Source organism: Brassica napus, chromosome C4 (assembly GCF_020379485.1).
Source record: "Brassica napus cultivar Da-Ae chromosome C4, Da-Ae, whole genome shotgun sequence".
In the NCBI taxonomy this organism is placed as follows: domain Eukaryota; kingdom Viridiplantae; phylum Streptophyta; class Magnoliopsida; order Brassicales; family Brassicaceae; genus Brassica; species Brassica napus.
In genome coordinates this window covers 24,337,921-24,361,573 of record NC_063447.1, presented here as the reverse complement: position 1 = coordinate 24,361,573, position 23,653 = coordinate 24,337,921, and the positions used below count along the sequence as shown (strand labels likewise).

Genomic DNA, 23,653 nt, shown 5'->3' with positions numbered 1-23,653 from the left:
CATAGGGAACTGTCTCATTAGTGTTTTATTATGTCTGGTTGTTACCTCTACTTAGAGTAATATAGTGACCTGATGTTAAAGAAAAAATATGAAAAGTCAAACATTTTTATTAATTTTTGTTGCAACTGTTTTAACAGTATACAATTCATTGCTGAGACCTGCTGATATATTCCATGGACAAGCCATCATCTGCTTTGTTAATTTACAACAAATCCATGAAACTGAAGACTGGCATAATACAGTAGTCAGAGAACGAGCACAAAGTATCTTATGGAAAAAAAAACAATTAGCTCTAAACATTTTAAGTACAATCAAAAGATGAAGAAATGAAGAACCAAGCAGAAGTTTTTATAAGAAGCTGAAAAAGACTTTTGAGAGTCATAATCCGACAATCAGAGAAGACCTCTCCTTCTCTTGTAATCACTAACAGTTAACGTAAGTCCATGTCTCTTACCATCATTCACAACAACTCTGCATCCCACTGTTGCTTCTGTCATCTGTTTCCTCGCCATGAACGCTTTCTGTACTCCTTGAGGTCCTCCATACTTCTGCAATGCCGCTAGCGATAACGGCAACTCAAAGTTATGCATCAGATTGTGTTCTGCTCCTTGACCTATTGGAGCTCTTGTGTCTATTAGCTTCCCTGCCTCTGCAGCCGCTTCTAAAGCTGCTTCTGTCGCTTCAACACCGTTCTCTCCTTCTGCATCTGCTCCATTGCTCTTTACCGCTGCTGCAACTGCGGCCTCGTTCTCTCCTCCGTCTTTCCCACTGTTTTTACCATTGTAGTAGTTCGATGATCGTGTCCACCTCCTTGAAAACGGATCATATCCAGCTTCACCAGCCTTGAGACTAGCAGTGATTGATTTCACCTCAGATGCGTTCTTGAAATTCTCAGCTCTGTTCTTCTTGTTCATCTCGTAGAGTTTGAGCGCTTTTTTATCTACTCCTTTCTTATTCCGTGACACATCGAGCTGCTTGATCTTAGCTTTGATCCTCTCCACACCTGCTTGATCGTTTTTGCTCTCTGCAATCTCCAACTCTTTTCTAAGCCTATCTTTCTCGGCCGCAACATTCATTGGCCTGACGGATGCAGACTTTTTCTCCTGCAACATCTGCTTAACAGTCTCCGCCGAGTAGACAAAACTGTTGATTCTTCTGATCGCTTCTTTCTTCTCTGATACATCTTGCTTTGAAGGCAGGCGACCATTTGTTCTCTCAACCTCTCTGATCCATTGCCTATACTCTTCCTCCACAGGATGCCCATCTGAGATCATTGCCATTTGCCAACGAGCAGCAGAGGTTTCATTTCCCCAGAACACGTTAAGGTACTTGTGTGTAGTTTTGTTCTCTAGCTTGTATGCCTTGTCTGGATCAGCTGCATCAACATTCTTCACCATGCAGAGTCTATAAATCGGACCACTCTTTGACCTTCCAATCCCAACCCTCACAAAGCAACCAACGATAAGCTCTTCAAAGAAAGGCTCCATTAACCATTTAGCAAGCTTAGACCTCCTAATTGTAATCTCCTTAATATCCTCATACGTAGGCACATCTGACCTGTCGTCATCACTGTCCACCATTCCTCCATTGGAGCCTTCATCGTCGCTCTGAGACCTATCACTGTCACTTGAGCTACTAAACTTCGAGGAAGCTAAAGGTTTCCTCTTCATCGATGAGAAATCTCTGCTACCTGAACCGCCTTTTGATGCATCTCTCAGTTTCTTGAGAGCCGCAGGGTCCTGCTGCTTCATACGCTTTGCCCTCAACTCGTTCAAAGCATCATCCTTTGCAGCTGCTCTGTCTGCAGATCTAGCAGAAGACCGAACACCACGAGATGCCGGAAGAGGCTGAGTGTCCTTTTTGGAAACAGGGGTGGTGGTCTTCTCGTTTTCTCTCTTGGACCTAAGCTTTTCAGTAAAGTTCTTATCACCTTTCTTATCAGCACGTTCAGCAAGAATCATCTCTCTCTGAAACTCAGTCATCCCAGCAAGCTTCTGCCTGTCTTCCTCATTCTTGTAAAGATCATCTCCAAAATCAGACTCCTCGCTGCTGTCGCCTTCACGATCAGATGTGCCGTCACCATAACCTCCTTCCGCTCGAGCTTCTCTCTCTGCCTCTAATCTCTTTTTCAAAGGAACTTGAGAAACAGAGGGTTTCCTACTTGCTGGGTAGCCACGGTCTTCATCAGAATCGTCTCTCGAATCGCTGCCACCATCAGAGAAAGAACCTTCACGTCTCCTGGATGATGAAGGATGAGAATGACGGCGCCTTGTAGCAGCTGCGTTTGTTCTACCAGCAGCTTCCAAAAGCAAGTCATCTAAATCAACCATAGCTTCTTCTAAGGAGCCTCACGAACGATAAAGGCTTTAAATTGGTTTTGGCACTACCACCTGAGAGAGTATCAGAAGAAGTTGATAGTTAGGAGTTGAATGAATAAAAAGAAGTCAACTTGGTGCAATCATCAGACCACAAAAAAGACAAATTTTCCCAATTAACCAATAGAATTTGGGATCTTGAATTAGGGAAATGGAGGACTAAAGCCAATCGTAGTTTTGCGAAACCCGTCTGAGCTTAAATATGGAAAATTAAGAGGCGAAAAAGGATCGATCTCTCGTATGGGTATTGAATTCGATTCGAATAGGAGAGTTCGGTCAAAACCGAGAGCTCGAAGTCACCACTTATGGTTCTCGGGGCGGAGAAAGAAATAAAAGAAAAAGGGAAAAGTTGAAGGGAAACTTACTTGAGACGAGAAGAAGAAGAAGTCGCCGGGAACTATGCAGATATCGACGGGCGGCGGAAGTGTCTGTCGATTGTCGAGGAACAAGAAAAGAGACAAAAATGTAAAATTATGGAAGACTTGCGGGATATTTTAGTATTTTCGGTATAGTCGGTATTAAATTGTTTGTGTTAAATTAAAAATTAATTTTCAAAATGTTTTTATCGAGCGCATATCGCAGTTGATTACTGTGTCTGACCTCAAATCAAAATGTCGTGGGTTCAACCCATCGTGGTTTGGTGTTTTTTTTATGTTTTCTATTCCTCAACAAACTTTTACAGTAAAAGATTCAAAGATGTGCTCAATTTTACCTCAAGAGTGTGTTCCTTCCACACTGTTCTGAGTAATTCCTCCCTAGGAAAAGAGAAAGAATCGAAAAATGGCTTCGTCTTCTATTTCTCTAAAAAAAAAAAAGAGCAGCCAATGGGTATCGTAACTCTTTTAGGCGCCGGCAACGAAGTGGGTCGCTCCTTCCGAGGCAAAAACATCCTCCTCAGTTTCCGTCAATTTCGAATTCACCCATTGTGCAAAGTTGTTTGCTTTTGCTTGTGAGGATTAATCATGCGTACTTTTCTTTTTTTGAACATTTAATCATGCGTACTTAATATGTTTATGAAATTATTGGCGTACTCGTGAATGGCTGCGTTGTCTTACTTCTATGAAATTTATCCTTCAACCATCGTTGTCCTCTTGATTACTCAATATGTTTATTATCTTGCTCTTTTCGCTAATACCCATTATCTGATTTGACATATGTTTAATTTTTCTCATCTAAAGAGATAAATTGGGACGTCTCCAGCAAAAATCTTCAAACTTTTTTAATACAAAATCTAAAGCATGGTGTGTAGTGGAAACATGTTGGATTAGGATGTAATTATTGGTGTTGACATTGATTACCTCAACGTGGAGTTTGTAATTTGTGTCTGTCTACTTGAAGAAGTTTGTTTATTGTTCTTTTGTCTTATGTTCTCGTAAGAGGTTTTTTTTTTGGACAAACCTCTAATTTATAGATTTTTACTTTCCATTAAAAGAAAAAAAATTCACATTACATAATAAAAAGCTATCATGGCCAAACAAACTATTACAATTAAGCAGATAAAGATAGGGGCAAACAAAACACATGAACAACTAATGGTATAGAGGGATCCTATACTCTCAGCGACCAAGATACAAAGTGATTGGGACTAGAGACCACAATCAGTGAAATAGATCCCGAGATTGAAACAGTATCAAGTGCACAACAATTTATAATCTTTGAAATGGCTATACACATAGGCGATTAAACACCATTTTGATGAGCCTTTGATTAGAACTTCAGTAACTGAAGTATATGTAATCTTCAACATTTTATTCCCTGCACCAAAACCACTAAAAGTAGATAATGACATTCCAAGGAGAACAAACTCCAAAGAGTAGGAAGACAGATAGTTACTCTCTCTCTGTTCCTAAATATAAGATGTTTAGGTAAAATAACAATATTAAGAAACTTACTTTTTATCTAGAAAATATCATTAAAAATATAAATTAATGAATTTCAAACAATTACAAAATGGATTCTTAAATATGATTGGTTGTATAGTTTTTAATAAAGTAAAAGTTACATAGAAAACTGAAAACATTTTATATACTGAAACATCATTTTTTTTTAAACATCCTACATTTAGGAACGGAGGGAGTAATGTCCAAGCAGACCACATTAACCGGAAGACTGAACATGTTAGACATAAATCCATCAAACTCCCATAACAAATCACAAGTGAACTTGAATATACCCAAGGCAGAATTGCATACTGCAAGTAAAGGGACTGCATACTGCAGTAAAGGGTCGCATTAAAGCTAGTAATAAACCACTCCTAAGAAATTAACACATCACATGTGATTAAGTTTGAAAATCTCAGAGATAGGAACCTGTATTGATGGGCGAGGACCAGAGTAGTATGAAGTGGTGATGAGGTTTGAGCAATCCGTACACGAAGCTACAACCAGAGTGACAGGTTGTGGGACAAAACGCACAGATCCAACCAGTGAGATAGGAACGAGAGGTGATAAAACACAGGAGGGAAAGAGACTGCATACTTGATAGGCCATGGATTTGACCCACTTTTACCCATGGTTTATAAGTGTTTTAACTATTAATTATTATATTATAGAGTCTATTTAGCATATTTATAGGATCAGAGTGATTTGGAGATAAATGATGATTTTGAAGCATTTTGGAAATATTTGGAGCAAGCACCCGAGATGACCATCGAGCTCGACCATCGGTCAATATTGAAGAGGAATAATCGATCGATGTTCATGTCTTGACATCGATCGACAGCGAAACGCCCAGAAAGCCTGTTTGGTCACAGCCGACTTAAAGCCCAAGTCTTCACCAATTTACAAGATTACCCTTGACGAGTTTTAACCTAATTATATAAGCTATGCCACCATGTTAGAGGCAAAGTGTGTTTTCTTGTTTATTATTTTCACAGCAAGGTTTCCTAGGAATTTGATAGATTGGAGAGAAGATCCAAAGTTATAATTTGTGATTAGAACTCCATTAATATCTATTTACTATTCTAATGAAGTTTTCATACCTAAATGATGTTATGAATTGCTAACCCATGTCTGAGTAGTTCCATTGTTAGATTTTAGGGTTTAAATAGGTTAGGAGGGATTAGCCCCAACTATAAATTGTTGAGTTGTGATAATTGTCATTAGGATTGTCATTAATGCATGTTTCTAGATTAGCTACCTAGAACTTTCCCTAGGATTGATAGATAAAAGCGAGAGCTTCATTCTCATCCAGAAACCATTCTAACTGAGCTAAGTTTCTTGCTATGAGTAAGGCGAGAGCTGATCTAGTGAGCTTAGTAAGCTACCATTCAACCCGTGCATAAATCTTAACTAGAAGCGCGTCGATCGATATCATTATTGAATAATCAACGGAGTGAAAGGTGAATCGATCGATATCCCTATAGGATCATCGATCGAAACTTTTTAATTGATCGACAAACGATAGTTGAGATCATTAGATCTAGTTAATAGACAAGTCCAAACATGCGAGAGCTTATTGACTTGTTGATTAAGTAGTTGAGCTTATCATGCATGCAACTCATTAGGCATCTGTAAGATTATAATCCCAAATTTTCTGAATAAAAACCCTAAGTCTAGCTATTTCCTTTTAAGCAAAAAAACCTCAACCAATCAAATTGAGAAAACACTTGCTCAATAAAACCTGCAATTTACATTTAAATCATTAAACCATCCTACTTAACAAATCATTTTAGATTTCTTAGGTTCCCTAACTCCCTGTGAATTCGATCCCTAAGTACTACAACTCGACCTCTTATTTGAGAGAGTATAAATCACTCATTAGGGTAATTTGAGTGGTATCAAATTTGGCGCCGTTGCCGGGGAGCTTTGATCGCCTATTCGATCTAATTTTTGTTAAGTTTCTGACACAAAATTTTTTCTTGGATTTTCAGGTACATGCCCAGCAGTACTAGAAGCAACAAGGAAACTCAACTGCTATTCTCACCAGATCCTGCAAGTTTGGAGCGTTCGATCCGCAAAGAAGCACGCTCCTCATCGATCGACAACAACACCTGTTCGTCGCTCGATTTCGTTCAACCACCGTCGACCCAGACACTAGTCCCGTCGAACGATACTCGCTCACCACCATCGACCGAAGACACTCATCTTCTGTCGACCGACATCTTTCATCCGACATCGATCGATACTCCATCCTAAACATCGATCGATACTGAGCCGCAAGACATGGTTGCGACTTTGATAATTGTACGAGGTGATAGAGGAGACCTGCATGACCAGGAAGGTCATCTGCGTAATGCAGTAGGTCAGAGGATAGATGCTTAGGGGGCTGCAATCCCTGAGTCTGATGCTAATGCTACAGGAACTACTCTACCTGTAGATGAGGCTGCGCACCCCAAAACTTTGGCTGACTACAACCGTCCAGATCAGTTCTACACCAACAGATCAGCCATTCGTCCTCCCGCTATTCAGAGGGATTTCGAGTTGAAGGCGCAGTACTACACACTCGTGGGACAGATACCCTACTATGGGTTATCTCACGAGCATCCTATGGACCATCTGGAGAGGTTCGAGGATCTGATATCTGCTATTAAAGTCAAAGGAGTCTCTGAGGACTACCTCCTATGCAAGCTCTTCAAGTACTCACTTGCTGGAGAAGCTCTGAATTGGCTAATTGACTTGTTGATTAAGTAGTTGAGCTTTACATTATCATGCATGCAACTCAGTAGGTATCTGTAGGATTATAATCCCAAGGTTCCTGAATAAAAACTCTAGGTCTAGCTATTTCTTTTTAAGCACCAAAACCTCAACCAATCAAGTTGAGCAAACACTTGCTCAATAAAAACTGCAATTTACATTTAAATCATTAAACCATCCTACTTAACAAATCATATTAGATTTCTTAGGTTGTCTAGCTCCCTGTGAATTTGATCCCTAAGTACTATACCTCGACCTCTTATTTAAGAGAGTATAAATCACTCCTTAGGGTAATTTGAGTGGTATCAAGTTTGGCGCCGTTGCCGGGGAGCTTTGATCGCCTATTCAATCTAATTTTTGTTAAGTTTTTGACACAAAATTTTTTCTTTGATTTTCAGGTACATGCCGAGCAGTACTAGAAGCAACAAGGAAACTCAACTGCTATTCTCACCAGATCCTGCAAGTTTGGAGTGTTCGATCCGCAAAGAAGCACGCTCCTCAACAATCGACAACAACACCTGTTCGTCGCTCGATTTCGTTCAACCACCGTTGACCCAGACACTAGTCCCGTTGACTGATACTAGCTCACCACCATCGACCGAAGACACTCATCTTCTGTCGACCGACATCTTTCATCCGACATCGATCGATACTCCATCCAAAACATCGATCGATGCTGAGCCGTGAGGCATGGTTGCGACTTTGATACTTGTACGTGATGATAGAGGAGACCTGCATGACAAGGAAGGTCATCTGCGTTATGCAGCAAGTCAGAGGATATATGCTTATGGGGCTTCAATTCCTTAGTCTGATGCTAATGCTACAGGAACTACTCTACCTGTAGATGAGGCTGCGTGACCCAAAACTTTGGTTGGCTACAACCGTCCAGATCAGTTCTACACCAACAGATCAGCCATTCGTCCTCCCGCTATTCAGAGGGATTTCGAGTTGAAGGCGCAATACTACACACTCGTGGGACATATACTCTACTATGGTTATCTCACGAGCATCCTACGGACCATCTGGAGAGGTTCGAGGATATGATATCTGCTATTAAAGTCAAAGGAGTCTTTGAGGACTACCTCCTACGCAAGCTCTTCAAGTACTCAATTGCTAGAGAAGCTCTGAATTGGCTTAAGCAGTTACCACCAAGATCTTTCACATCCTGGAGCGACATCAAGAATACATTCTTATGCAATTTCTTTGATGAAGCGCGTGCTGAAGACTTGAGGAGCAAGATTGCTACATTCACTCAGGAGCCTGCAGAATCATTCAGAGGCTCTTGGATCAGATTCAAGTCTTATCAGAGAGACTGTCCACACCATGGATACAATGAAGTACAACTGCTCAGTACTTTCTACAGAGGCATCACGGTGCAGTACCAGATGGCTTTTGATGCTTCCAGCAATGGGAACACCAGGAATCCAGAGGAGGCAGTAAAGGTTATTGAAAATCTAGCATCTAGCAAGAGCACCAAGAACACTGATTTAGAGAGGAAAAGATCTGCCACCATCCATAGGAATGATCAGATGGATGAGGTGAAGGCAAAGCTGGATAGTGTTCACAAGCTTCTCAAGAAGCAGGTCTGCTTGGTTGAAGATGCAGAGGCTGTAGACACAGAGGGTAGAGCAGAAGAAGAAGAAGAGGTGAACTTCATTGGTGGAACTGGATTCCAAGGTTCTGGAAACCAGGGTGGAAAAAGAAACTCCTATGGAAATAGTGGTAATTTCAACCAAAGTTAGTACGAGAAACCCTACAATAACAACATAAGCTATGGAAATTCCTACTACCAGAAGCCACTGCCGCCTACTCAAAAGAGCAAGATTGAAGAGATGCTTGATAGGGTTCTTGAGGCACAGCAGCACATGACAGTGGACTTCAATGGGAAGATTGATTCTGTCTACACCAACCTGAACACAAAGTTTGAAACTTTGAGCACTCATTTGAAGAAGCTGGAGATGCAGGTTGTTCAGACATGAGAAGCTGTTAAGAGGCAGGAAGCCTTGACAAGAGGGGTAGGAGATGATTTGAAGAAACACCACGTTAATGCCATCATTGGGGATGATTTCTGGCAAGTGGTGAAAGAGGAGAAGCTGCAAGAAGGCGATTTCGAAGTAGAAAGTCTGATGAGTTTCGGCGGATCGCATTGGTGTCGATCGTTGCCAGACTATGAACATCGATCGACCCAGTCTAAATTGATCAACAGGATCTTCAGGGCATCGATCGATGGCACCTACGGAGTCAACTGCATCTTGCAATGTCGTGAAGATTCTGAGTCACGAGGAGTTCATAGCAAAACACCCACATCCGCCCAGCCCTGTTTACGTAAGAATCGATCGACATGCTGACACCCCCATCGATCGACAAGCAGATGCCGACATCGATCGACAACCTCCAGCGTCCATCGATCGACGAGCACCTATTACATACCGAGTTCAGATGCTAAAGATAGATGTTGCACGTCTTACTGCACTCAGGCCCAAACCTAAATCTTCAGGCAACCCACCTAAGGAAAAGAAAGGAAAAAGTGGAAAAACATCTGAAGAGGGGGGCCAATGAAAAGGAAAATTTCCAAAAAAGAGTCTTCAGGATTCCTCTAGATAAGCCATTCAAGGAGGCTTATTATACAAACAGATTGTGGATGTTTTTCAGGGAAACAAAGGAGAAAGAAGAAGACATCAAGAGAATGTTCTGTGAAGCAAGAGAAAATATGAGGAAGAGGGTTACAATGAAGAAGAAGAGTGATCCTGGGCAATTTGCAATACCATGTACGGTGAAGGGTATTGAGTTCCCACATGCCTTGTGCGACACAGGAGCATCAGTCACCATTCTACCTAGGGTTATGGCAGACCAACTGGGTCTGCAGGTGGAGCCTTCCAACGAACTATTCACTTTTGTGGATTGTTCTCAGAGAAATTCAGGAGGGATTGTGAGAGATCTAGATGTGCAGATTGGTAATGCCCTAGTTCCAGTTGATTTCCATGTCCTGGACATCAAGCTAAACTGGAACTCTTCTCTATTGCTTGGGAGAGCCTTCTTGTCAACAGTAGGAGCAGTGTGCAACCTGCAATCCAATCAGTTGTGCTTGACGCTCATAGATCCTCATACCCACTACGACCCCATTCCAGTCAAGAAGCCACAGACGTCCTCCAGAAGAATTAATGATCCAGGAATCATTGCAGCTTGCCACTGCGGAGCTGAATACGAGACTAAATACTCGGCGTCGATCGAAACTCACACTGAAACATCGATCGATAGTGCCCACAAGAAATCGACCGACACACCAAAGGAAGAATCGGTCGACAGTAGTCCAGATGATTGGGAGAACGACTACTTCAACCCCATCATGGCAGTATACGATGCACCACCTAAGACCCCTGATGATTTGTATGATGAAGAATACATAAAGAAAGGAATTCTAGTCTAAAAATTTCGTCCTCTAAGACCAGAGATTCAGGCACAAGCGGAAACAGATTCACTTCTTGCCGAAGCCTGTGGAAAAGGAACTCGCTTCAGCCGAATCAGTGAGGCGATCGACAGAGAGATACGGGAATCGATCGACGGAGCTAAGAAGAAATCGTTCGATGTTAACATGCCACCATCGATTGACAGACGTCCAGAATTCGGCAGAAGAGCCTTCGACCTTTTTGGAGCCAGAAAATTCTACTGGGAAGACAAGGACGAGTATGGAATCTACAGAGATGATCAGGGATGTGCAAGAGATATGGATGGACACATCATCAGTGTGTCCAAGGAGGAGATCATAAATCTAATGGAAAGAGCTTCGAGAGATGAGCAAAGCTACATATGTCTTCCTGAACATGCTAGCTCATTCACACAGACCAAGCTGCTACCAGAGATCTACACCAAGGATGAGATCAATGAGATGTTCTATGGAGTCTGTGGATCCCAAGAGAAGTATGAAAGTGATTTCCAGATGAAGCTTGATGGTGTCTACCATCCACTAAATGATAGCATCGGTTGGTTAATTACATGCATGGAAGAGATGAGGCAAGACATAGCCAAAATTCAGCAAGCGACCGACGTTTCTCGCCATACATCGATCGACATAAGGCATCATGCATCGATCGATAGTCGCTTACCAACATCGATCGACCAACGCTTACCAGCATCGGTCGACAACATTCCACCACACTCACCTCCGATGAAGTATCAACAAGATTTTCACAACAGAGAAGAGATAGATCAGTTGGTAGAAGAGATCTACAGAGCTCTGGACACTACGGAAGATAGGCTTGATGGGAGATGTGATGACATCTATTTCCCAATAGATCTTAGCCTTAGTGCTTTGACTTCCAAGATTAAAGCTATGCAAGGGGAATTGGTGGGGATTCAGAGTTACATTGCCCGCCGACCAGAAACATCCGCATCGATGGACAGACGCAACAACATATCGACCGACATTCGTAGACAGACATCGGTCGACGACGCTACAAACCGAGGCCGGCTAGTACCAAAGGTGACATCAGACATGTCTGACACACATTACCATGGAGAAGAGATCTCAGCTGACACTTACATCACACTTAGAAGACATCAGTTCAACCTTAAGAGTCTTGGAGATAGATTGCAGAGGATGGAAAACACAACTGCAACAATGATGGAAAAATGGCGTAGAGGGGATGAAGCAATGAGAGACTTCACTGGTACATGGTTCAACAAGCGCAAAGAAGAGATGGATACTTGTTTTTCAACAAGTTCCAGTTTTCAACACTACTAGCCCAATCACCTCCAAAGTCAAGCTAAAGACTATAACAAAGCGCTGAGTGAGAGGCAACCCACTATTTAGGTTTTACTAATATACTATTTATGTTGGTTTTTAATTATTGCAGGTCATTAAAAAAAAAGATCCGAGTAGACGATTGTCGTGAGTAGACCGACGAGAACCTGTCGACATTGATCGACATTGCCTTACCTGCCGTGACCGATATTAACATCCTTACATCGGTCGACATCCATTCCGGTCTGGTATATCGTTCTAACTTGTTACATTGAGTCCTTATGATTTAAGTTATCACCATAACTTCGACTGAATTTACACTGGGGACAGTGTAGTTTAAGTCTGAGGGGAGGTTTACTGATAGTAATTTACTTATGAGTCTTATTTACACGTTTAAAAAAAAAGAAGTTTTTATTGAGTCAAGAAGGGGATAATGAACTTTTACATTTTTGCTTGTTATCTAACCACTCTTTAACACCATTTTAGACTTACTGATTGCAGATAGTACTAAAGATACTAAAGTGGATCAACATGTCAACTATCCACACTTGTTGAGATTGTTTGAAGGAACCAAAGCTGACCTCCAACACTAAACTTGACACAACTGCTTGTCTTAGGGCTTGGTATCATGGGATCGAATTCTTCAAACAAATCTGGAAGGTAAAACCTTGTGTAGATAGATTTATCACCCTTTCTCTCTTTATTTTCGAATTATAGATAGATAGATAAAAAAAATTATTATGATATATATCTATTAGAGACTTATTAGGAAGGAATTCGAATAAGACTTGGTGGCTACAACCATTAAGGCTTGCTTCATAACAATTCTATAGGTAAAGGTTTAGAAAATGACTTGGTGGCTACAACCATTAAGGCTTGCTTCACAAATAATCCTAGGATATAGGTCAAAATGAAGTGAACATGACTTGGTGGCAACCACTGTTGGACCCAATTTTGGTCAAGACCAAAATGGGCCCCGATCAAAGACATGGGCCGAGACATGTCGAGGCCCACAACCAGAATCGAGCTCGAAGAAGGAGTCGCAGAGGTCGCAATGATCGCGCAACAAGAAGCTGAGATTGCGGAGCTGGCACGGAGATCTTGGAGTCGACTCGCTATAAAGGAAGGAGAAGAATCAAGGAAGAGGACTCGTTGAAAACCCTAGAGAGAGCTTTACATTCACATCGATCTTATTGTCTTCCCACTTTTAGATTCCTTCTTTATCGAACTTGTTTGTATCATTCGATCTAGTTCAACTCATTGTATTCGATCCCAGTTGTCACTAAAGTTTATTTTCGCCTACTGGAAACTATTTAACATCGTTGTGTTCTAAAGATATCGTTGCCCACATCATTTATCTTCCCTAGATCAACCCCGATCACTATCAAATACTTTGTGTAGAATTTTGGTTCTACATTTTGGCGCCGTCTGTGGGGAAGATAAACGAAAAAACATCTTTGCTAAGAAACCGATCTAAGTTTTCTAAGCGCGACTATGGATCCCAACCAAACATCAGGAACCACTCCTTCGGGAATCAACGACATCGATCTTATCGGATCCAACTCGCCAGCCGGAGTAACCCCGGTTGGATTGACGGGAACCACTGATGCGACGGGAACAACCCCTATGCAACACATTCCTCCAATTGGGACTTCGAGTCAAGATCGATCTCTTCCGATCAACCAAACGACAATTCCATAACAAACTGGATCTCGAGTTTGGAACCGACCCGGAAAAAAACCACCCTCCGACGATCCAACTCGACCCCAATCCAGACCGATTTCGCCAACTCTAATTGACGAGATCCAAAGTCAAAGGATCACCAATCAAGCCCTTGCTAATAGGCTGGATCAAGCCGAAAAGGACCTCGCAGAATATCGAGTTGCAAGCGCTCGAGAAAGAAACCGAACACCCTCGATCCACTAAGGTCAACATCCAACGTACAAAGTACCGGATTGTTCGGCACCCCAGAGATCCCAAGCGCCCGATCCAGACTTTACACGAGAGAAAATTTGGAATGACCCCCACTGCAGGGCATCGCCCACCGAAGTTTAAGCTACAGCGGATGGGACGAAATCGAAACAGAACTCCAACGACCGCGGAGCACCCCGACCCAATTCCATAATGGTTCAACAGAGAGGCAAGGGAAGCCGAGGACGAGAATCTCACCATCAAACCTTTCCGTCCCTGAGAATCGTACTCCATCCGCAGCAAGGACCTTCCGTCAAGCATGGCTCGATTACTTAATAAAACAAACTCGGAGACACGATCTCCGCGGTCCCATCAATATCGACCCCCAAAGCGAAACTGGAACCTTCCAAAATTATATTGAAAGGAAAGACGCCGAGCTCAAAAGAATACACGCAATTGTACACATGGCAACGAGCTCTGCCCCCGACATCGACATGGTCATCGAAGAAACAAGAAGGACCCCATTTACAAATAGAATCGCCAGCGTAAGACTACATCATGTCGGGAAACTGAAATTCCCCGAATACGCTGGAAGCACAGACCCAAAAGCCCATGTGCGAGCCTTCCGCCTAGCAATATCAAGGGCACATCTCACCGACGACGAAAAAGAAGCAGGGTACTGCCGTTTCTTCGCCGAAAACCTCACCGGAGCCGCATTAGAATGGTTCGCTGGATTAGAAGAAAACTCTATCGACAACTTCACCCAGTTGATGTCTACGTTCCTAAAACAATACTTAGTCTTCATAGAAACAAAAGTCACCGAAGCAGACCTTTGGAATCTCAAACAAGCACCTTTCGAACCACTGCGAACCTACATAAACAAGTTCCGAGAAATCAAGGCCAAAATTTCACACCCAAACGAGGTCGTCGCCCTAGCAGCATTAAAGAATGGCGTTTGGTTCTCATCGAAATTCAGGGAAGAACTGGCGGTTCGAACACTTATGTCATTAGACGACGCCTTACACAGAGCCTCGTACTTCACCACCCACGAAGAGGAGGTCGCAGTATTAAAGGAACACTGTTGGGGTCAAAAACGGTTACGACGAAGTTAACAGTGTTAACGTCCAAATCCTCGAAAAAGAAAAACGTAGAAAAATTCTTCGACAAATACTTTTTCGAAATAGATTCTTCTTTACGAAAAACCTTTGCGGAAGAAACACGAATCATCGGACAAGAGCTCGAGAAGGATCGTTACGCAGCGACCAAACACGTGCTCCGCTCGGTTGCTACGTAGCGACCGAGTTCGAGCCAAAGCTCAGTCGCTACGTAGCGACCAAACGCCCATTCCGCTCGGTCGCTACGTAGCGAACGAGCTCGAGCAGGAGCTCGGTCGCTACGTAGCGACCGAGCTCGAACCAAAGTTCGGTCGCTACGTAGCGACCGAGCTCGAACCAAAGTTCGGTCGCTACGTAGCGACCGAGCTCTTCCGAAACGTCGATACGACATCAGTCTGTGCATTCTCGTCTACCCTTCGATGCTATCTCCCGAATACCGTAGCGAACCCAACTCACATTCTCCGCCATTTCTAAGTTATCAATCAAACTTTACCGTAAAAACAGCGGAAAGTTCATTCTTTATCGAAAGAAGCCGTAATAAACGCTTCGAGTCGAAAGACGGCCCAAAGGGACCTAAGACATGACTCGAGGCCCAACTTATGATTTCTTAACCAACAGCCCGTAAACTGCATGTCAGTTTACGCTTGGTTCGCAAGGGAAGATAAATGTCAAGTTTCCGCGGATAAATACGAAATTTTGAAGATAATTACTAAGATCGGACAAAGTAGAATATCTCCATTTTTATGCTATGGCGGCTTAAGGGCAGAAGGGGAAAAGCGTAAACCAACCTTGGAGCCAGTATATAAGGGGTCCTAGGCGAGAGGCATGGGAGAGGACTTTTGACAGCAAACTTAGCACTTAGAGCAATTTTAGGCAATTTTTCGTTTTTGTTATTCGAGATGCGACTCAATTAGGTTTTTGCCGTCTTAGGGTTTTAGAACTAGGAATCTCGCCGACAGCTCTCGTAGCCCAGGCACTTACCTTGTTGTAAACGCTCAAACGCAGATTCGGAATAAGAACTATCTTGCTCTCTTTCTTTATTTCTTATTTCATTACTGTTCTCGTTTTGTGTTCTGATTGCTTGGCGTGTGGTATTAGCAGATATCCGGGACCTCTGGGAAATTAGGTTTTTCCTAGTTTCCTTATTTAAATGGAAATAGACAGTGCGAATTTCGGTTCCCACAGTTTGGCGCTAGAAGGAGGGGGGGTACGGATCAATCTAACTCTCGACCACATCACGCTCAACCAGACATGTCAACTGACGACACGGATAACGTCCAGACTCCTCTCAACGGAGGCAGCGGCACTGATCTCCACACTCCCGCAGCGAACGTATCCGCGGCCAACGCACCAGCCACTGCCGCGTCGCTCGAGGAGTTCAAAAAGATGTTCGCCACCTACGAAAAAAGATCGGAAGAACAGGATAAGCTCGTGAGCACCTTGACCAAACAAGTTGAAACTTTAATGGCAAGGACTCGAGCAATCCGCCCCCGTGGAACCACTAAAGTCCGCGGGAAAAGACTCGACTTTGCGACCCCACTCAACAGGCCTGGAGCCGCCTAGGAACGACCTTCGGGTCAAAACCCTAGCGAGAAGTCTCCCGTCGAAAGGGGAAACTCCGAAAGCCCTCCGCCTCCCGCGAAGGCTTCAGAGGACAACGGAGTCGAGCAAGTCGACCTGGATCCTAGCGATGTCTCCAACAATACTGATGAGTACGCCGACAGACAAACATAGGTCACTCGCAGTAAACGCCGACAAGCGCGGAAACCTGCTGACGAGACGTCGGATATACGCGATCTTCACGACTATATCATCAAGACTGCGGCAGAAGTAAGAGCCGTAAAATCTCAAATCCATCATGCTACAAGCGCGGCCCCTGAGATCGACAGACTGCTGGAAGGGGCTCGGAAGACCCCTTTCACCACTCGCATCTCGGATACGAGGGTATCCGATCCAGGAAAAATCAAAGTACCGAAGTATGATGGTACGACCGATCCGAGAGCGCACCTTCAGGCTTTCCACATCACGATGGGAAGAGCGAGGCTGAAGGATGGTGAGAGAGACACCGGTTACTGCCGCCTGTTCGTCGAGAATCTAGAAGGAGCAGCCCTCGAATGGTTTGCGCGCCTTAAACGAAACTCTATCGGGAGTTTCCGACAGCTTGCATCGGAATTTCTCGAGCAATACTCTATATTCATAGATAGAGAAACTTCCGATGTCGATCTCTGGAGTCTGTCCCAGAGGGAAGAGGAACCCCTCTGCGAGTTCATCAGCCGGTTTAAGTTGGTGATGTCCAGGGTCAGCGGGATAAGCGACAAGGTGGCCATCGACGCGCTCAGAAAGGCGCTCTGGTACAAGTCGAAATTCAGAAAATGGATATCCCTTGAAAAACCGCGGACGATCCAAGACGCCCTCCACAAGGCGACGGACTACATCATGATCGAGGAAGAAACGAAAATCTTATCGCAGAAGCATAAGTCGGCGAGATCGTCCTCGAAAGATGTAGACCCGAAAACAAGGAAGAAGAACCCTCGTAACGACAAGTATGTCCATCACGAGGGGGGAAGAACTCCAAGGAGCACATATTTACGTGATCGGCTCGGACCAGGGCCGAACCACGGGTAATACCTGGACTCGCAACCAAGGATATGACAAAAACACCTTCTGCGAGTTCCACCAATCCCGAGGACACTCCACGACTAACTGCAAGGTCTTGGGAGCGAGGCTGGCCGCGAAGCTACTAGCCGGAGAACTCTCGGAAGTAACCAGCGTAAAAGATCTCATCCTCGAGGCCGATCGCCCCCTGAAGCCAGACAGAAATCTTCCTGCAGAGAGATCTCCCCAAAGAAACCAATCCGGGGATAAACGCGGCAGGAGGCCAGACGACAAAGGAAATTATAACAATCGTCGTAGAGTCAACATGATCATCAGAGGATCACAATTCTGCAACGATACGGTCTCCGCCATCAAGGCTTACCAGCGGAAGGTGGAGTCGGGCGCAAACTGGCCTACATGGTCTCCTACCAAAGATGATCAGAACTGCTCAGTCACCTTCACAAAGGAGTAAGCCAGCGGGATTGATCAGCCTCACTGCGATCCGCTCGTCATAGACCTCGTCATACGAGATCTGGAAGTCGGAAGAGTACTCGTTGACACGGGGAGCACAGTCAATGTAATCTTCCGCGACACTCTCAATCGGATGAGCATCAAACTCGGAGAAGTAACTCCAACTCCGAAACCGCTCACAGGCTTTTCTGGCGAAGTATCGATGACCCTTGGATCAATTCAGCTACCTGTCATGGCCAAGGAGGTCACAAAAATCGTAGAGTTCGCGGTAATCGATCATCCTTCCATCTACAACGTGATCATGGGAACCCCGTGGCTCAACGCTATGCAAGCCGTTCCATCGACGTACCACCTGGGCGTCAAATTCCCAACCCAAACGGAGTCGCAGCTATCTGGGGATGTCAGAAACAGTCGCGACTGTGCTTCCTCGCAGAACACAAGTTAAGACAGATGACAACCTCTGCAACGGCAAATCGCAAACGCACGAAGATCGATAAATCTTCGACCAACAACATTTCGAGAAAAGACGATTTCACATCGTCTGCCGACGCAGACGCTTCGGGTGTCGGAACTCGACATGAGGCCGGAGCCGACACTACAATTCAAGGCGGTCAGCAAGGCGACAAATGCCGAGTAAAAATGCTCACGGCATAAAATAGAACTACGAGATGGCTTGATCCTCGAAAGGGGTACGTAGGCAGCTCGTCAAAGGAAGAGTTCAGCTATCCCTCTCTCCAAAAAGGGGGGGGGGAGTGGGTGCGTATACTCGTATACTCCCACATAGAAAAAGATGCGTTATTGTAATCGAATTCTATCAAGATTTCGAAAATTTTTACGAAATATGCGTCGCTCTTTTTAAGACAAAATCGCAAAACAATCTCACTTCAGCAATATACGTATAGTCTTCGAAATAACTGCGAGACGTCGCCAAGTTAAAAATTGAGATGATGCGAACAAATTTTCTGAACGCGACCACTACAACCCTTACACTCCGTTCGTCGATTGGCCCCGATGAACACATCAGCCGTCTTAAACAAACGCAACCTGATCACTCTTTTGATCTTCAAACTTCCAACACAAGGACGAAAGCGCGCTACAAAAAAAAATCTGAAATTTTGGTCTAGCACTTCCAGTTGGCTTAAAAATTGTCTCTGGAAAGATGGTCGATTCGTACCATACAAGTCGTATAAGCCGAGAACCTATCGCAGACTTTAAATCGGTACGAATCAGGCAGAAATCACAACAGGAAAACCGATAGCCGGCTAGTCACCGCACAAACCTTAAAACCGAGAGTAAACCTAGGTCTTGCCCTAAACCCATCGCATTGGTCTCAAACATCTCAAAGACATGATATCTAAACAATACGAGATTCCTAAAACATGTCTCTTCGTTCATAACTCAACGTTCCCGAAAAATCGTAAATAATTTTTACGAAAACTCACGTCTCGAACAAACTAACAGATTGAACGCCTCAACGAAGATAAATATGAGACGGCAACTCATGTTCACTTCAAACCCACTCTAAACAAATTAACCCAAACAGACATCCATTATATAAACCGCATAGCGGTAGGGGTTTAAGGCCACACTTGGCCAGACATATATGAACAAAGGCCACACTCGGCCGCTAAATACTAGATAAAGGGAAAAACTCCTTCCCGACAAAACACTCACAGGTCAAAGTTAAAACTGTCGGACAAGGAAGCCCCGAATGCATCCGCGGGAAAGTTCACTTCCTCATCATCACCGGCAAAATCAGCCGTAGTTTCTACGGTATCAGGGGAAACCGGGATGGGATTCCAGAATCCCTGGATCTTCCCGTCGATCAGAGGAATGGTCGCCTCAGCGTGAGCATGATCCTTCATGCCACCCTTCATTAACTCCATCTCCCTCTTGAAAACGTAGTCATCTTCCTGCGTCTTCCAAAGGCTCCCGACGGAGCCGCGATACTCACGGAAATCGCCCAGCGAGTTGAAAGCACCCTTAAGATTCCCGTACTCAACCTGGAATTGAGAAGCGCGAGTCTTCATCACCTCGACAATTTCCCTCTTGCCCTTCTGTTCTGCCCTGCGAACAGCCCTGGCATGATCACGAGCGAGTTGAGCGTCTCGCGCCAACATCTCGTCTCACATGCGAGCAAGATCCTTTTCCGCCTTCTCCGCTTTAAAGCGATAGATCATGGCCTCTCTATGGCTCGCCTCAATGGCCGATCCAAGCAAGTTCAAACCCTGTAAAACCGATTGACACGTTATAAGCAAAAAATAATAATAACGATCGTCAGAATTCTTAAACTTTATACCCCGTTAATGATGCGAGATCCTTCCGCAACAACTTTCGACCTCCATGACTCGCTCGTGGCCTGAGGAGCGTTAAAGCCCGACGGAAGACCAGCGAAGAAATCATCGAAGTCTGGAATAGGGACCTCGCTCATACCACTTCCATCTTCAAAAGCAAGGTTCGGATCCCACCCTGGAAGCATGCAATCGTCCACCGAAAACTCCAGGTCGCCGAGATCAATATCTTTCCCCTTTGAAGAATTCGGCCCCGTCACAATAGTGCGAGCAGCGTGGGGACCGGCTTTGGGACCTTGGTCTTCAGGTTTGGAATCACTCCTTGTTTCTCCGCCCAAAGCTGGACCGGGATGCACAAACCTCAACGCCTTTCGAACTCTCTTCGGCGTAAAAGAAGTCCAGAAAAAAAGACCATTCCTGAGCAGATCCCTCATCGCAATAATATCCTCAGGAAACAGAGCAAGAGGGTTGATAAAGGGACGATCGTTCGGCAACCTCCGAAACAGTGGGATACAACTCTCCTCCACGGACGCTGCGTCTACACGAACGAATAAGAAAAACTTCCTCCACGAGTTGAAGTTAGAAGTGAACCCCTTTACCACTGACATGAAGTTCCAAGGAACCAGCCTGTACGTGTCTGTTTCCCTGATGATCTGTAATCGAAGAAGCGCTTCGAAGTGATCAACGGTGAGAGAAAGATCATGCTCGTAGCACAGAACCAGGATCCCTATGAGGTGCTGAATGCCAAGAGGATTCAGTTGGCTTATCGCCACCCCGAAACGACCCAACACACGGACGATGATCTCGGGGATCGGAAACCATAAACGGAAACGCACTACGAATGCCTCGTAACAAGTAAAGAAGCCCTCCGGGGGACTACTAGTGCATTCTCCTTGACGAGGAACCATGAATTCCACCGCATCCGAAATATGGTAGAACGACCGCATGACCTCGAGGAATCCACTAGTACTCCTACTCGGCGCACCTGCCTCCACCGGGCGATGGTTCACGACCGGGAATGATTTTTCTATGGGAGGCGTGATCGAACCGTAACACGCCACCCACCATACCTTGTTCTTGGCGGGGTCTACCGAATGAGGAACGAATTCCATCTTCGGCACTCGAAGCTCTTCAGAATTATTCGCGGGCAAAGACCCTTTCTTCGAACTCCTCTTCTTACTCGACATCTCGTTTTTTTTTTCAAGAAGGAAATGACAGAGAGAAAGAGAAAGAAGTTTTTAAGAAAAACCTCACTATGAGAATGAGTAAGTGTGAAGATTGTGAAGAAGTTACCTTCCCTTCTTATAGGCATGAGAAATTACTATTTACTTGCGGATTTTTGGACACGAACTTCGCCCAAATACACCAATCTCGTCCAAACTCGCCATACCACGCATTGGGACCTCGCTAGAAATCCACGTTCCCAACGAGCTGGGGGGCTAACTGTTGGGGTCAAAAACGGTTACGACGAAGTTAACGTCCAAATCCCCGAAGAAGAAAAATGTAGAAAACTTCTTCGACAAATACTTTTTCGAAATAGATTCTTCTTTACGAAAAACCTTTGCGGAAGAAACACGAATCATCGAACAAGAGCTCGAGAAGGATCGTTACGCAGCGACAAAACACGTGCTCCGCTCGGTCGCTACGTAGCGACCGAGCTCGAGCCGGAGCTCGGTTGCTACGTAGCGACCGAGCGTTTGCTCAGTCTCTACGTAGCGACCAAGCTCGAACCAAAGTTCGGTCGCTACGTAGCGACCGAGCTCTTCCGAAACGTCGATACGACATCAGTCCGTGCATTCTCGTCTACCCTTCGATGCTATCTCCCGAATACCGTAGCGAACCCAACTCACATTCTCCACCATTTCTAAGTTATCAATCAAACTTTATCGTAAAAACCGCTGAAAGTTCATTCTTTATCGAACGAAGCCGTAATAAACGCTTCGAGTCGAAAGACGGCCCAAAGGGACCTAAGACATGACTTGAGGGCCAACTTACGATTTCTTAACCAACAGCTCGTAAACCGCATGTTGGTTTACGCTTGGTTCGCAAGGGAAGATAAATGTCAAGTTTCCGCGGATAAATACGAAATTTTGAAGATAATTACGAAGATCGGACAAAATGGAATATCTCCATTTTTATGCTATGGCGGCTTAAGGGCAGAAGGGGAACCGACCTTGGAGCCAGTATATAAGGGGTCCTAGGCGAGAGTGACAGCAAACTTAGCACTTAAAGCAATTTTAGGCAATTTTCCGTTTTTGTTATTCGAGCTGCGACTCAATTAGGTTTTTGCCGTCTTAGGGTTTTACAACTAGGAATCTCGCCGACAGCTCTCGTAGCCCAGGCACTTACCTTGTTGTAAACACTCAAACGCAGATTCGGAATAAGAACTATCTTGCTCTCTTTTTTTATTTCTTATTTCATTACTGTTCTCGTTTAGTGTTCTGATTGCTTGGCGTGTGGTATTAGCAGATATCCGGGACCTCTGGGAAATTAAGTTTTTCCTAGTTTCCTTATTTAAACGGAAATCGACAGTGCGAATTTCGGTTCCCACAAACAGTACAGTGCGAACAAGAATAATGCAATCAAAAAGCCGGCGACCCCCAAAGAACCAACCACCAAGGGACAACACTCCTACTCAGTAAATAACTCGCCGCAGAAGTCGTCGACATATGACCTCAGCAAATACTGCGCCTTCCACGACCGCAAAGGCCACTCAACCGAGGAATGCCGAGCCGCACTTCGCAACCAAAACGAAAATAAGAAAACTAACGAAGAAGCCAAAGAAGAAGAGGAGCCAATGACTCCAAAATCCAATCGAAAAGCAAAATCCCCAACGAACAAACAAGGTAGGGAAATCGAGCAGGAATCACCAAGCTCTCCACCCCCGGCTCCAAATAAAAGGGTCGACATGATTTCATGGGGGCAAAACGGCAACTCAACCTACGAAACCAAGAGCCAAACCGACGAGGACACCCCTCCTCCCCAGGTCATGAAGTACAACCCAAACACAAGACCTCCTAGCATGAGATTTTCCAACTTCAAGTGAAAGAATAAAATGAACAAAATTCGCGAGCTCTTGGAGAAACCGATTCCGAAAAAGACAGAATGTAAACCATCAATCGCAATCCGACTGGGGGGCAGAGACATTACCGACCAGCACTGATTAATAGATGGAACTTCCCGGCCCATAACGAGGGTAGGAAAAGGATCGATTTCATTTATGGAGGCTCGAAGTTCTGCAACTCAGTCAACTCAATCAAAGCATACCAAAGGAGAGCTGAGAACAATGTAGGAATTAGAGAACCCTTAACAGGTCCTGATCACGAAATCACCTTCAACGAAAACGAAACCGCAGACCTCGATAAACCACACAACGACGCTCTCGTGATATGAATCGACGTCGGTGGCTGCGAACTATCCGGAGTAATGATCGACACCGGAAGCTCGGCCGACATCCTCTTCTACGAAGCATTTAAGAAAATAGGATTCAACAAAGCACTCCTAAAACAAGAGCGAACTC

General features: G+C 44.5%; 2 protein-coding genes across 2 annotated transcripts; one reads left to right on the top strand and one right to left on the bottom strand.

Annotated features, from left to right (window-relative positions):
• Nucleotides 1-216: 216 nt before the first annotated feature.
• Nucleotides 217-2,956, bottom strand: LOC111205238 (protein RTF1 homolog). The gene is made up of 2 exons (XM_022700761.2): nt 2,741-2,956; nt 217-2,390 (listed from the first exon to the last, which is right to left on the bottom strand). The coding sequence occupies exon 2, from the start codon at nt 2,328-2,330 to the stop codon at nt 393-395; it is 1,938 nt and encodes a 645-aa protein (XP_022556482.2). The 5' UTR covers nt 2,331-2,390; nt 2,741-2,956; the 3' UTR covers nt 217-392.
• Nucleotides 2,957-14,125: 11,169 nt separating this feature from the next.
• On the top strand, nt 14,126-23,179 carry LOC125585917. Its single transcript, XM_048755638.1, has 2 exons — nt 14,126-14,694; nt 22,666-23,179. Exons 1-2 carry the CDS (start codon nt 14,126-14,128, stop codon nt 23,177-23,179), a joined length of 1,083 nt encoding a protein of 360 aa, XP_048611595.1.
• The last annotated feature ends 474 nt before the right edge of the window (nt 23,180-23,653 follow it).